We start from the raw sequence: 16014 nt of genomic DNA on the forward strand, positions 1-16014 counted from the left end.
GCATGCTGCCCTTTTCTGGACAATTGAACTGGACTTTCTTCCAAACCCCTTATCTGGCTGGACTGAGCTCTGGGGTGGCTCCCCCCCCCGCTCCATGAGAAGACCCCTCTTGCCTGTCTTCAACCACCGTGATGGACCAACAGGGATGCGAATCCCCTCATCAAGGAACCAAGAACCCCTCTGGCACCCTATTGGCACCCCCATGGCACCCCCATGGCAACCTCCTTCCAGAGACTGGGACTGTATCCCCTCCCAACTCAGGGAGGGGGAAAAACCTAATGTACCTGTGAGCATTCGGCCATGAAAACAATGGACTTCTCCCCTCCATAGAAACCTAATTTCAGCTACCCTTCCCCCAACCAAGAACAGTATATATATTGGGGTTCGGTCAGACTGTCCTTTGAGTACTCCCCAAGATGTGTACCAGCGAGTTTCGGCGGCGGGACCTCGAAGACCTCACGTTTTGGTAGCTATACCCCATTCCCTGACCTTCTTTCCTTCCTTTTTTCCTTGTCTTACCCTTCTCTTCCCCGGATCCCTTAACCAAACGCATATTTAGCTGTGGTAATAATCAATAAAATTGCACCTTGTTGATTTGTTACGGCAGAACCCCTGTGCCTTTGTTGATTATTTTTGCACCCAAAAATCATTCGTCACCCGTTCATTTCGGGCAGACATTCACAGGGAGGTTTGGCTGAAATGCCCAAAACTGGGGGAAAGTGGACAGTTGGTGCGGCTGGTGCAGACTTTGGGGGAAAATCGTGAAGATTTGAGGAGAAGATCTGTGAATTGGGGAAGGATCTGTTGGGATTGCAGACATTTGGTGACCACCATGCGGGGTGGGACCACTGCCAGAATTGTCACTAAAGGCAGCAACACCACCGCCAAAACTACTAGTAACTCATTTGGCGCAGAAATAGGATCCGGAATCGTCGTCCTTGAGGTTGTTCACGGTCAGCTATTACAGCGACCTGATGAAGGTCTTCAGGGTGAGAGAAGTGGACGAGAATCTTGGTTCATGATCAGATGGCTGGATTTATTGATATATGATATATAATACATTATAACTATACTAAAAGGAATAAAGAGAGAAGTTGCAGAAGCTGCTAAGCTAAGAATAGCATAGGAAAGAAGAAAATAACAAAGTTCTGTGTCCTGCAGAAAGCAAGGACAAACTCTCCCATGAGTGGTCAGCAAATCAAAACACTCACAGAAGACCAATCACAGATGCTCCTATTACATTCCACACCAGCAGATAATTATTGTTTAAGTTTTTCTTCTGGGGCCCCAGCATCCCAGAAAGGACAAATCCTAAATGAAAGGATTTTATGAAAAAATCTCTGTGACAGGTCAGGAATGGGGTCAGGGGTTGGGGTTTGGGGGAAGGCTCTGGGGAATGGGGACGGGGGGGAAAGGGGGCAGGCAATGCCATCTAAAGGTTCAACAGCAGCAGGACCATCAATCCAACCACCATAAGCACATTTGGCACAGAAATAGGATCCGGAATCCTCGTCCTTTAGGTTGTTCATGGTCAGCGTCACTAAGCTCTGCCCATTGTCCCTGGAGATCGTGACCCGGCCTTTGAACACGGGTGGGTACCAGTTGTATCCATCACTGTCTATCGCTGTGACCCACTCCAGCCCCTGCCCGGGTCTCTGGCGAACCCAGCCGAGCCCGAATTTCCCAAAATTGAACCCGGACTCTCGGCAGAGGAGGCGCAGGGACCCCCCGGGGGGCTGGAGGTCCCCCCGCACTCCAGCAGGGTCACGGCCGCCCGGAGCCCTGCGGGACAAAGGGGAGATGGGGATGGGGATAAAAAGCAACCCAAATATTGATTCTTGCATGCAGATCCTGATGCTGGCCACAAACTGGGACCCTTGGACCTCACCATCCTCCTCCTGCAGCACCTACCAATCCTCCCAGGTGGATCCCACACCCTTCTTCTGTCATGGCGGTGCCCACTTTGGGTCCACAGCCAATCCAGCTCCTCCTCCCCATCTCCCCTTTGTCCCGCAGGGCTCCGGGCGGCCGTGACCCTGCTGGACTGCGGGGGGCACCTCCAGCCCCCCGGGGGGTCCCTGCGCCTCCTCTGTCGAGGGTCCGTGTTCAGTTTCGGCAGCTCTGACATGCTCTGCATCTGCCAGAGACCCGGGCAGGGGCTGGAATGGCTCGCAGGCATCTACAGCAGTGGTTCCAGCACCGCCTAAGCGCCATCGGTGCAGGGCTGGTTCAGGATCTCCAGGGACAACGGGCAGAGCTCGGTGACGCTGACCATGAACAACCTCAGGGACGAGGATTCCGCCACCTTTTTCTGTGCCAAGGGTGCTGGTGCTGGTGCTAATACTGCGTATGCTATTGGCTCCTCCCCAATGGTCGTGCCCCATTCCCCAGACCCTTCCCCCAAACCCCAACCCCTGACCCCATTCCTGACCCTCTGTCCCAGCCCTGCTCTGACTCTGCCCCAAATGTCCCCTCTGGGCCACACTCAGTGCCCTCGTTTCTCAAATTGCATTCAGTTTCTCAAAATTTGGGGCCAAAGTTAAGGTCAGGAGTCTAAAATTCAAATTTTGGCCCGAAATTCCTTATGTGAGGCTAATGGGCCAGATTTGGGTCAGTGGCTGTTACTTGGTGCCTGCAGGGGAGATTTGGGGTAAAATTGGACAAGTCTGGGGGCAGTGGTTGGGATTGGAGGGACGAGGCTGAGCTCAGGGTGAAACCGGCCGTGATTTGGGGCCAGGAGCTGAGATTTGGGGCTAGACCAGGGCAAGGTTGGGACAAAGGCTCAGGAGTGAGGTCAGGGGTTGGAGGGAAGGGTCTGGGGCACGGGGACAGGAAGAAAATGATAAACAAAAGCAGCAGCACCCCAACCAGTACCAGAAGTAAAAGCACATTTGGCACAGAAATAGGATCCGGAATCCTCGTCCTTGAGGTTGTTCATGGTCAGCGTCACCGAGCTCTGCCCGTTGTCCCTGGAGATCCTGAACCGGGCCTTGACAGAATCCACGTACCAGGTGCTGCCCCCATCATACCTTATCCCCGCGACCCATTCCAGCCCCTGCCTGGGTCTCTGACGAACCCAATCCATTTCAAAACTCCTGAAGCTGAACCCGGACTCTCAGCAGAGGAGGCGCAGGGATCCCCCGGGGGGCTGGAGGTCCCCCCCGCACTCCAGCAGGGTCACGGCCGCCCGGAGCTCTGCGGGACAAAGGGGAGATGATTAAAAATGAGAATTATGATTTGTCCAGAAGGGGGAAAGGGACGTGGCTTGTGTAAAAAGGGGCGGAGCCCACCTGGGAGGGCCAGCAGGAGCAGCAGGACCTGGAGCCAGGGGGAGCTCGAAGCCAAGTCCGGGATGTGCCGGGGTTGGGTTCCCGGGGGGATTTGGGCGTTGTTAACGTGGTATTACTTTTGAAATCAATTTGGAACCCTGAGGAGAAGGTTTCCAATTAATTAAGGAGAATATTCAGTTTAATTCCAGGTTTTGAGGAACTTCAGGATACCCAAGACCTCTGGTGGAGATTTGGGACCGAACCAGGGGAGTTATGAGGGAAATTGGTGAGGTTTTGGAGATGGGCTCCGGGCGGCCGTGACCCTGCTGGAGTGCGGGGGGGACCTCCAGCCCCCCGAGGGGTCCCTGCGCCTCCTCTGCCAAGGGTCTGGGTTCAGTTTCGGCAGTTTTGGGATGGGCTGGTATCGACAGGGGCCTGGACAAGGGCTGGAGTACGTTGCAAGGATCAGTGACAGTGGAGGTTACACCGAGTATGCGCCATCGGTCAAGGGCCGGGTCACGATCTCCAGGGACAACGGGCAGAGCTTGGTGACGCTGACCCTGAACAACCTCAAGTTCGAGGATTCCGCCACTTATTTCTGTGTCAAAGCTCCTGGTGGTGGTGGTGCTGCTCGTGCTGATTATATTGATGGTGCTCGTGCTCTTCCCATCTCGGTGTCCCCCCCTGTCCCCGTTCCCCAGACCCTTCCCCCAAACCCCCAGCCCACACCCAGCCCTTGACCATTCATCCCAACCTTGCTCTGCTTCGGCCCCAATTCTCACCCGCTGACACCAAACCACAACTCCTGACCCCAAATCTCCTCCTTGTGTCCCAAAACTTCATTCTGAAAGTGGATACTTCTGGTCGTGGGTTAAGATTTCAGTCAAGTTTGTGGCCAAGAGTGGAGAATTTGGGGCAGAGCCAGGACAGGGTTGGGAGATGGGGTCAGAAATGGGGTCAGGGGCAGAGTTTGGGAGAAGGGTCGGGGGAACAGGTACAGGTGGGGACACAGCCATGGGAAAGGGGTCAAAACCATCAACAGCAGCGAGAGCATATTTCCCTTCTGGAGTTTTGCCAAAGAAATAGGATCCAGAATCCTCGTCCTTGAGGTTGTTCATGGTCAGCGTCACCGGGCTCTGCCCGTTGTCCCTGGAGATCGCGACCCAGCCCTTGACTGTATCCCCACAGTAGGTGTCCCCTTCGTAGTCAATCCGCGCAACCCCTTCCAGCGCCTGCCCAGGCCTCTGGTGAACCCAAATAAAACTGGTTTGTCCAAAATCGAAGCCCGACCCTCGGCCGAGGAGGCACAGGGACCCCCCGGGGGGCTGGAGGTCCCCCCCGCACTCCAGCAGGGTCAAAGCTGCCCCGAGCCCTGCAGGACAAAGGGGAGATGGGGATGAGGCCAAAGCTCAACCCTTGACCCAAATCCTGACTCTTGGCCCCAAACTGGGACCCTTGGAGTTCATCATCCTCCTCTCACAGGCGTCCCACCACTTTTTCATGTGTGCCATGCCAACTTGGGCGCTCTTGACCAATCAGGTTTCTGTTCTCCATCTCCCCTTTGACAGGGATGATGCCAAAACGCTCAGACAGGGGTGATGCCAAAACCGGCATGGTCAATATAAGCAGCAGCTGCACCAGCATAAGCAGATTTGGCACAGAAATAAACGGTGGAATCCTCGTCCTTGAGGTTGTTCATGGTCAGCGTCACCGAGCTCTGCCTGTTGTCCCTGGAGATCCTGAACCGGCCCTGCACCGATGGCGCGTAGTAGGTGTAACCACCAGTGTTGCTGAAGTAGGCAACAAATTCCAGCCCGTGACCGGGTCTCTGGCCAATCCATTCCATGTCAAAACTCCCAAAACTGAACCCGGACCCTCGGCAGAGGAGGCGGAGGGACCCCCCGGGGGGCTGGAGGTGCCCCCCGCACTCCAGCAGGGTCACGGGCGCCCAGAGCCCTGCGGGACAAAGGGGAGATGGGGATGAGGCCAGAGCTCAACCCTTGACCCAAATCCTGACTCTTGGCCCCAAATTTTGACACTTCTGGCACCACATCCTCATCCTGACTGCCATCTCACGTGGGTCCTGCCCCTTTTTTCTGCAAGCCATGCCCCTTTTCTCGTTCTGGACCAATCAGAATTGTCATTTCCATCATCTCCCAGTTGCCCCGCAGGGCTCTGGGCCGCCGTGACCCTGCTGGAGTTCGGGGGGGACCTCCAGCCCCCCGGGGGGTCCCTGCGCCTCCTCTGCCGAGGGTCCGGGTTCAGTTTCCGTGGTTTCCACATGAGCTGGTATCAACAGAGACCCGGGCAGGGGCTGGAAGCAGTCGCAAGTATCAGCAAGTATGGTGGCAGTGCCAGTTTCTCGGATTCCGTCAAGGGCCGGTTCAGGATCTCCAGGGACAACGGGCAGAACTCGGTGACGCTGACCATGAACAACCTCAAGGACGAGGATTCCGGATACTATTTCTGTGGCAGAAGTGTTGTTGGTAGTGCTGGTTGGAATGCTGCAGCAGGTATTGGTCATTCTCATGTTTCGGTTGCATTTGGCTGTGTTCCTGTTCCCCGGTCCCCACCTATCTCCGTTCTCTGGACCCTTCCCCAAAACCCCAAGCCTGGACACCATTCCTGTCCCCATATCCTAATCTTGGAGTGGTTCGGCCTGAAATCCGCTCTCTGCACCTTACCAAAAAGTTGACTCAAACCTTAACCCTTGGCTTGAAGTATCCACTTTTATAACAAGGTTTTGGGGCACAAAGAGGAGATTTGGGTCAGGAGTTGTGGTTTGGGGTCAGCGGATGAGAATTGGGGCCGAGGCAGAGCAAGTTTGGGATCAATGGTCAAGGGCTGGGTGTGGGCTGGGGGTTTGGGGGAAGGGTCTGGGCAACGGAGACAGGGCGGACACAGAGATGGGGATGGGGACAGCAAGGCCATCGTCAACACGATGAGCACTTTCAGCCCAACCACCACGAGCACTCTTGGCACAGAAATAGGTGGCGGAATCCTCGTCCTTGAGGTTGTTCATGGTCAGCGTCACCGAGCTCTGCCCGTTGTCCCTGGAGATCCTGAACAGGCCCTTGACCGATGGATTGTAGAAGGTGGTGCCACCAGTGTTGTAGATGCATGCAACGTATTCCAAACCCTGCCTGGGTCTCTGGCGGATCCAGTACATTCCATAATCCCCAAAATTGAACCCGGACCCTAGGCACAGCAACGTCAGGGAACCCCCTGGGGGCTGGAGTTCCCCCCCTCACTCCAACAGGGTCATGGCCGCTTGGAGCCCTGCGGGACAAAGGGGAGATGGGGATGAGGACAAAGCTAAACATTGACCCAAATCCTGACTCTGGGCCCCAAAATGGAATTCTTGGAGTTCATCATCCACCTCCCAGGAGTGTTCTACCCCTTTGTCCAGCTGGCCACGCCCACTTAAAAGCCCTACACCAATCAGACTTTCGATTTCAGTCATCTCCCCTTTGTCCCACAGGGCTCCGGGCGGCCGTGACCCTGCTGGAGTGCGGGGCAGACCTCCAGCCTCCCGGGGGTTCCCTGCACCTCCTCTGCTGAGGGTCCGGGTTCAGTTTTGGACGAACAAGTCAGATGTGGATCCGCCAGCGGCCTGGGCAGGGCCTGGAATACATTGCAGGGATTGACTATGATGGATACACCAGATACCCATCATCGTTCAGCGGCCGAGTCAGCATCTCCAGGGACAACGGGCAGAGCTCGTTGACGCTGACCATGAACCACAAGGACGAGGATTCCGGATCCTATTTCTGTGCCAAAACTCCTGAGGGTTATAATGCTGTTGTTGCTGATCTTAGTGATGCTGTTGGTGCTGGTTATGGAGCATTTAGCCCCCCCACTTTGTTGCGTCCCTAATTGTCCCCAAACCCCAGACCCTCCCCCCAGATCCCAGCCCTCGTCCCCGCTCTCGGTGACTGAATTCGTGTCCCCAGCCCCGGCCCAGCGCTGACCTTTGGGGCAGAGTTTGGGGGAAGATCAACGGCCAAGGGTTGGGGTTTGGGGCCGGAGAGGGGAAAGGGAAATGGAGAAATGGTCATGGGCTGGGTGAGGGGCTGGGAGCTGGGGAAGGGTCTGGGGAATGGGGACAGGAGGTGATGCTGTGATGAGGATGAGACCAGGACTTCGCAGGTCCCCATGAGCAGCAGCACCAGGACCACCAGTATTGTAAGATTTCCCGCAGAAGAAGACGGCGGAATCCTCGTCCTTGAGGTTGTTCATGGTCAGCGTCACTGAGCTCTGCCCGTTGTCCCTGGAGATCGTGAACCGGCCCTTGACCGAAGGCGCGTACCAGGTGCTGCCACCATTGCTGGTGATACTTGCGAGGCATTCCAGTGCACACTTCGGCGTCTGTCGATACCAGCCCATCCCAAAACTCCAAAAATCGAACCCAGACCCTCGGCAGAGGAGGCGCAGGTACGCCCCGGGGGGCTGGAGGTCCCCCCCTGCACTCCAGCAGGGTCACGGCCACCCGGAGCCCTGCAGGACAAAGGGGAGATGGGGATGAGAAACCTGATTGGCTGAGGACCCTAAGTGGGTGTGGCCAGCTGGAGAAAGGGACGGGACCCACCTGGGAGGGTGAACAGGAGCAGGAGGAGAAAAACAAATTGTCACAACCTGGGGCGGATAGTTGGGACATTGGGGTCAAGGGCTTGATCTTTGGCCTCATCCCCATCTCCCCTTTGTCCTGCAGGGCTCCAGGTGGCCGTGACCCTGCTGGAGTGCGGGGGGGACCTCCAGCCCCCCGGGGGGTCCCTGACGTCGCTGTGCCGAGGGTCCGGGTTCAGTTTCGGCAGTTCTGACCTGCTCTGAGTCTGACAGAGACCCAGGCAGGGGCTGGAGTGGCTCGCGGGGATCAGCAGTGCTGCTTACCCCTACTATGCGCCATGCGTGCAGGACCGGTTCACGATCTCCAGGGACAAGGGCCAGAGCTCGGTGACGCTGACCATGAACAACCTCAAGGATGAGGATTCTGCCATCTATTTCTGCGCGAAGTGTTATTTTGCTGGTTGTAATTACCAGGCTTATGGTATTGGTGCTGGTTTCAGGCCGGCCTTTGTTGTTGGGTCCCCAGATGTCCCCAACCCTCTGACCATTCTCCCAAACCTCACCCATTGACTCAGATCTTCACCCTTTGTCCCCATTTGCACCAATGGTCAGCACTGACCCCAAACCCTCCCCTGCTCCTGCCCCAAAACTCAACCATTGGCCCCAAACCTTCACCCCTGGCCTCCAGTTCAAGCCTCCTCCAATCAGGGCCCAGGGAGCTGGGGGAGATTTGGGTGTAAGGGGCAAAACAGGGGGAAAGTGTAGGGTTGAGGCAGCAGGGGCCGAGTTTGGGGAAAACTCTTTAACAACTGAGGAGAAAAGCTGGGCTCTGGAGGAAGGATCACAGGGAGTGGAGACATCTGGCGACCATCCTAGGGCTGGGGCCACTGCCGGAATTCTCACTAAAAGCAGCAACATGAGCACCATAACTACTACTAGCACATTTAGTGCAGAAATAAACGGCGGAATCCTTGTCCTTGAGGTTGTTCATGGTCAGCGTCACCGAGCTCTGCCCGTTGTCCCTGGAGATCCTGAACCGGCCCTTGACCGACGGCGTGTAGTAGGTGCAACCACCAGTGTTGCTGATACTGGCGATGTATTCCAGCGTCTGCCCGGGTCTCTGGCGCATCCAGCCCGCCCCAAAATTGCCAAAATCAAACCCAGATGCGCGGCACAGAAACGTCAGGGACCCCCCAGGGGGCTGCAGGTCCCCCCGCACTCCAGCAGGGTCACGGCGGCCCGGAGCCCTGCGGGACAAAGGGGAGATGGGGATGGGGCCAAAGCTCAACCCTTGACCCAAATCCTGACTCTGGGCCCCAAACTGGGAACCATGGAGTTCATAATCCTCCACCCATGTGAGTCCTGCTCCATTTTTGAAGCATGCCATGTGAAGTTGGGCACTCTTGACCAATCAGGTTTCCCGTCCCCATCTCTCCTTTGTCCCGCAGGGCTCCGGGTGGCCGTGACCTGCTGGAGTGTGGGGGGGACCTCCAGCCCCCAGGGGCATCCCTGCGCCTCCTCTGCCGAGGGTCCGGGTTCAGTTTTGGCAGTTCCACCATGCTCTGGATCCGCCAGAGACCCCGACAGGCGCTGGAGTGGCTTACGGGGATCACCAGTGGTGGCACCACTGCCTATGCGCCGTCTGTCAAGGGCCGGTTCACGATCTCCAGGGACAACAGGCAGAGATCGGTGACACTGACCATGAACAACCTCAAGTTTGAGGATTCCGGTTCGTATTTCTGCGCCAAATCTGTTGATGATGGTACTGGCTGGGACACTGTTGCCTATCGTGTTGACACCATGTCCTTTAGCAGAGTCCACAGAGATTGCCCGAGCTCCATGCAGGATTGAGACGTAACAGCTGGAACTGTTCAGTCATGATGGAACAGCACGATAATCTCCTGTCTTCTGCCTCTCACACCAGAGCTTATCTCTGTAACCCCATTGGTGACTTCTCCCTGACCCTCACTGTTGGACACGTTTGGATCCCCCTGTACCCTATAAAAGGGGCTGGTTTAGCCCATCTGACAGGAGAAGAGCTGTCACTGCAACCCCTCACAGATCCCTCAATGAACCATGGCTGTGGAACCACCAGGACCTCTCCTGCTCCTCTCTGTCTGTCTGGTTCTGCCCCAGCCAAAGGCGCCCCAGCGAGTGAGCAAAGAGCTGGAATCCTGAGAGCTGAGAATCACGAAAGAGCTGAAATCTTGAGAAAGTTGATAATCACGAAAGAGCTGAAATCACTAAATAGCTGAAATCCTGAGGGAGCTGAGAATCACTAAAGAGCTGAAATCACTGAGCTTGCTGAGATGGTGGCATCTCTGTGCAGATTGGGTTTTGGGGCACTCTGTCTCCAAGATTTATCCAGATTGGCCTGCAAGGCACAGGAATCAGCCCAAATCTGATATCTGGGTCTTATCAGGGTTGGGACAAGGGGACAGGAACAGGGTCAGGGCTTGGGGTTTGTGGGAAGGGCCAGGGGAATGGGGACCGGAGGGGAGCAAGGGCACGGGGTCGGGGACAAAATGATAAGCATCAGCAAAGGCCCAAGTGCGTTTGGCACAGAAATAAACAGCGGAATCCTCGTCCTTGAGGTTGTTCATGGTCAGCGTCACCGAGCTCTGCCCGTTGTCCCTGGAGATCGTGAACCGGCCCTTGAATGATGGCGCGTACTCGGTGTAAGCACCATCGCACCTGATCCCCGCGACCCATTCCAGCCCCTACCCGGGTCTCTGGCGGATCCATTCCATTTCAAAACTGCCGAAAATGAACCCGGACCCTCGGCAGAGGAGGAGCAGGGACCCCCCGGGGGGCTGGAGGGCCCCCACGCACTCCAGCAGGGTCACGGCCGACCGGAGCCCTGCGGGACAAAGGAGTGATGGGGATGGGAAACCTGATTGGCTGAGGGCCTCAAAGTGGATGTGTCAAACTGGAAAATCGGGCGGGACCCACCTTAGAGGGGCAGCCGGAGCAGGACAACTAGGATGGGGTGGTCCAAAGGGTCCAGTTTCGGGCCCAGAGTCAGGGTTTGGGTCAAGGGTTGAGCTTTGACCTCATCCCCATCTCCCCGTTGTCCCACAGGGCTCCGGGCAGCTGTGACCCTGCTGGAGTGCGGGGGGACCTCCAGCCCCTCGGGGGCTCCCTGCGCCTCCTCTGCCGAGGGTCTGGGTTCAGTTTCGGAAGCTACGACATGTTCTCGGTGCGCAAGAGACTCAGGCAGGGCCTGGAATGGCTCGCGTGGATCAGGAATGATGGTGGCAACTCCGGCTACGCGGATTCAGTGAACGGCAGGGTCACGATCTCCAGGGACAACGGGCAGAGCTCGGTGATGCTGACCATGAACAATCTCAAGGAAGAGGATTCCGGATCCTATCTCTGCGCCAAATGTTACAGCAGTGGTTGTGGTCCTAATATTGCTGCTGGTTATGATGACGATGCCAGTGGTGGCCCCTCCTCGATGCTGTGCCCACAAACATCCCCCATCCCAAAACCCCACATTCTACCTCCAAATCTTTAGTGCTGGCCACAAATCTTGACCCTTTTCCCCAGTCTCCCCAATCATATTCTAACCTCACACATTTCCATGGCGCTTTCAGAATTTGAAATAATTCTCAAAGATTCATCCCCAAAACCCTACACTGTGTGCCCCAGATCTCAGCAGGGTTCACTTCTGACCATTGGTGCCAAACTCAGCTGGTTCTGCCCCAAATCTCGGCTCTTGGCACCAAACCTCAGCTCTTGGCTCCAAGGCTCAACCAAGATTCTCAAACCTGGGTGGAAATGGTCGAGATTTGGGGAAAACGGGCTGATTTGGGTCTGTGGGGGTCACCAATGGGGTCAAGGGTAGGAGGGAAGGATCTGGGGAACGGGGATGGAGACAGGACCAAAATTAGAACCAGCAGCATGAGCCTCCCAACGCCAACCATCATAGGCGTTTTTGGCAAAGAAATAGGATCCGGAATCCTTGTCCTTCAGGTTGTTCATGGTCAGCGTCACCGAGCTCTGCCCGTTGTCCCTGGAGATCCTGAACCGGCCCCTGACCGATGGCACGTATCTGGGGGTGGAACCATGACCGTTGATCCCCGCGACGTATTCCAGCCCCATCCCGGGTCTCTGGCGCATCCAGAACATTGCAGATTTTGTGAAATTGAAGCCAGATGTTTGGCACAGAAACATCAGGGACCCCCCGGGGGGCTGGAGGTTCCCCCCGGACTCCAGCAGGGTCACAGTCGCCTGGAGCACTGTGGGACAAAGGGGAGATGGGGATGAGGACATGGATTGCTTTTGGACCCAAAGTGGGCCTCGCCATGCCAGAATAAGGGTGTGGGATCCACCTGGGAGGGCCAGCAGGTGCTGTAGGAGGAGGATGGGGAGGTCCAAGGGTCCCAATTTGGGGCCAACATCAGGGTCTGCATGCAAGAATTAAAATTTGGGTAGTTTTTTTTTTTCCTCACCATCTCCCCTTTGTCCCGCAGGGCTCCAGGCAGCCGTGACCCTGCTGGAGTGCGGGGGGGACCTCCAGTACCCCGGGGGGTCCCTGACGTTGCTGTGCCTCTACTCTGGGTTTGATTTTGGCAGTTTTGATATGTGCTGGATGCGCCAGACACCATGGCAGATGCTGGAATAAATTGCCAGTATCAACATCAATGCTGGCAGCACCGACTACGTGCCGTCGGTGCAGGGCCGGTTCATGATCTCCAGGGACAACGGGCAGAGCTCGGTGACGCTGACCATGAATAACCTCAAGGACGAGGATTCCTCCGTTTATTTTTGCGGAAAATCTGCTGGTACTGGTGGTGGTGGTGCTGTTGCTAATTAAGATGATGATGATGGTTGTGTCCCCATCCCCGTGGCCCCCCCTGTCCCCGTTGCCCAGACCCTTCCCCCAAACCCCCAGCTCACACCCAGCCCTTGACCATTGATTCCAACCTTGCTCTGCCTCGGCCCCAGTTCTCACCCGCTGACCCAAAACTACAACTCCTGACCCCAAATCTCCTCTTTGTGCCCCAAAACTTTGCTCTGAAGTTTGGGGTTTGAGGCCCGGGGCCCTGATTTGGATCAGAATTGGGGATTTTTGTGAGTGGTGGCTGCTCGGGGCCAGCAGCGCAGATTTGGGCAGAGCTGGGCGAGTTCAGCCCAGGGATCCTGGCAGAGGGGCCGGGGCCAGCCCAGCAGCCAAAATGGCCCCGAGTGGGCCCCGAGCTGAGGTGTGGGGCCAGGAGCTGCGAATGTGGGGCAGAGCCAGGGCAGGGTTGGGGCACGGGGAAAGGAATGGGGTCAGGGGCTGGGATTTGGTGGAAGGGTCACTGTGGAGACAGTTGGTCACAACCATGGCGGTGGGAACACTGACGGTGCTGCTCCCAATAGCAGCAGCACTCTCAGAACCGTAACTACTACTGGCACGTTTTGTGCAGAAATAAACGGCGGAATCCTCGTCCTTGAGGTTTTTCATGGTCAGCGTCACCGAGCTCTGCCCGTTGTCCCTGGAGATCCTGAACCGGCCCTTGACCGACGGCGCGTAGCCGATGCCGCCGCCAGTGCTGCTGATGCTGGCGATGTATTCCAGTGTCTGCCTGGGTCTCTGACGGATCCAGATCATTCCAAAATTCCCGAAATCAAACCCAGATGCGCGGCACAGAAACGTCAGGGAACCCCTGGGGGTTGGAGGTCCCCCCCGCACTCCAGCAGGGTCACAGCTGCCCGGAGCCCTGCAGGACAAAGGAGAGATGGGGATGAGGCCAAAGCTCAACCCTTGACCCAAATCCTGACTCTGGGCCCCAAATTGGGACCCATGGAGCTCATCATCCTCCTCACAGGTGGGTCCTGCTCCTTTTTCTAGCTGGCCTTGCCCACTTTGAGGCCCTCAGCCAATCAGGTTTCTCATCCCCATCTCCCCTTTTGTCCCGCAGGGCTCTGGGCAGCCCGTGACCCTGCTGGAGTGCGGGGGGGACCTCCAGCCCCTCGATGGGGTCACTGTGCCTCCTCTGCCGGCGGTCTGGGTTAAGTTTTGGGAGCTACGACATGCTCTGGGGGCGCCAGAGACCCGGGCAGGGGCTGGAGTTGGTTGCAAGTATCAGCTACAATGGTGGTTGGACCGCATACGCATCATCGGTAAAGGGTCGTTTCAGGATCTCCAGGGACAACGGGCAGAGCTCGGTGACGCTGACCATGAACAACCTCCAGGACGAGGATTCCGGATCCTATTTCTGTGCCAAACATGCTTAGAGTGGTTACACTTATGGTTCTGCTGCTTTTATCGACAATTCCGGCAGTGGTCCCGCCCTCCATGATGGTCACCAGATGTCTCCATTCCCAGTGATCCTTCCTCCAGAGTCCAGCTTTTCTCTTCAAATGCTCAATATTTTCCCCTAAACTTGGCCCCTGCTGCCCCAACTCGCGGCTTTCTCACAATTTTGCCCATTTAATGCAAATATCTCCAAGTTTCCGAGGCCCTCATTGGAGGAGGCCTGACCTGGAGCCCAGGGGTGAAGGTTTGGGGCCAATGGTTGAGTTTTGGGGCAGGAGCAGAGGAGGGTTTGGGGTCAGTGCTGATCATTGGGGCAAAATGGGAACAAAGGGTGAAGATCTGACGTTTGGGGGGCGGGTCTCAGATTGGGGGCAGGGGGGGACACTGAGAGGGGGGTGGATCCACAACTGTCACCTTCACTGTAAGCACCAGGACTACAACAACCACTAGTAGCACGTTTGGCACAGAAATAGGATCCGGAATTCTCGTCCTTGAGGTTGTTCATGGTCAGCGTCACCGCGCTCTGCCCGTTGTCCCTGGAGATCGTGACCCGGCCCTTGACCGATGGCGCATAGCATGTGCTGCCACCAGTGCTGATCCCCGCGAGCAACTCCAGCCCCTGCCCGGGTCTCTGACGGACCCAGCTCATGGGCTGACACCCAAAATCGATCCCAGAGGTGCAGCACTGCACAGTCAGGGCCCCCCCGGGGGGCTGGAGGTCCCCCCCGCACTCCAGCAGGGTCACGGCCACCCGGAGCCCTGCGGGACAAAGGGGAGATGGGGTTCGGGCCAAAGCTCAACATTGACCCAAATCCTGACTGTTGGCCCCAAACTGGGACGACCCTTTGTAATTCTCTTCCTGATCCTGGTCACCCTCCAGAATGGATCCTATAGATTTTTCCAACTGGCCAGGATGACTTGGGGACTCTCGACCAATCAGGTTTCTCATCCCCATCTCTCCTTTGTCCCGCAAGGCTCCGGGCGGCCGTGACCCTACTGGAGTGCGGGGGGGACGTCCAGCCCCCCGGGGGATCCCTGACGTTGCTGTGCCGAGGGTCTGGGTTCAGTTTTGGGAGTTTTGCCCTACAATGGGTCCGTCAGAGACCCGGGCAGGGGCTGGAATTCGTCACCTACACCGCAACGGTGGCAGCACGTGGTACGCGCCATCGGTCAAGGGCCGGTTCATGATCGCCAGGGACAACGGGCAGAGTCTGATGACGCTGACAATCGCCAACCACAAGGTCGAGGATTACGCTGTTTATTTCTGTGCCAAAAATTGGGATGATTGTTGTGCTCCTGCTGCTGGTGACGATATTGTTTGTGGTGATGTTGGTCATGGTAGTTTTTTCTGAGTCGCCATCTTTAAGTTCCCCCCCTGTCCCCAAACCCAGATCCTCCCCCCAAACCTCAGCACTTCACCCTTTGTCCCAAATCTCCCCCATTTGCCCCAATGGTCAGCACTGACCCCAAACCCTCCCCTGCTCCTGCCCCAAAACTCAACCATTGGCCCCAAACCTTCACCTTTGGCCTGCAGGTTAGGCCTCCTCCAATCAGGTCCTGGGGAGCTGGGGGAGATTTGGGTGAAATGGGAAAAACTGGGGGATAATTGAATGTTGGGGCAATGATGGTGGACACTGGGGAGAAGGTCAAGAATGGGGTCAAGGTTTGGGATTTGGGGCAGGATTTGGAGATATTGGAACATTTGGGGAGCCAGGAATGGCGGTTTGGTGCCACCACCAGCATCATCACCATGACCAGAACTCCCAGTGAGGATTCCAGCCAAGCCCCAAGGAGCAGCACCAGACACCGAGGCCGCTGAGGGAGAAGTGAAGCCCCAGGTGGGACAAAGGGAGGGAGGGAGGAGAAGACGCCGCGATTTTGGGGCTCCGCAGCCTCCCCCCACTTCCTCCCCGGCAGCTGCCGGGGCCCGGC

At 56.8% G+C, this 16014-nt stretch overlaps 1 gene segment (V, D, J or C); it reads right to left on the reverse strand.

Annotated features, from left to right (window-relative positions):
* Positions 1–6516: 6516 nt before the first annotated feature.
* Positions 6517–15249, reverse strand: LOC128933591 (Ig heavy chain V region 914-like). The segment is given in 4 exon segments: positions 6517–6548; positions 13233–13408; positions 14706–14833; positions 15217–15249. Coding segments are annotated over 4 exon segments (369 nt in total).
* Between the last annotated feature and the right edge of the window lie 765 nt (positions 15250–16014).

This window comes from Melozone crissalis, unplaced genomic scaffold (genome assembly GCF_028551555.1).
Source record: "Melozone crissalis strain CALT ecotype California unplaced genomic scaffold, PUWL_Pcris_2 ptg000011l_1, whole genome shotgun sequence".
Classification (NCBI taxonomy): domain Eukaryota; kingdom Metazoa; phylum Chordata; class Aves; order Passeriformes; family Passerellidae; genus Melozone; species Melozone crissalis.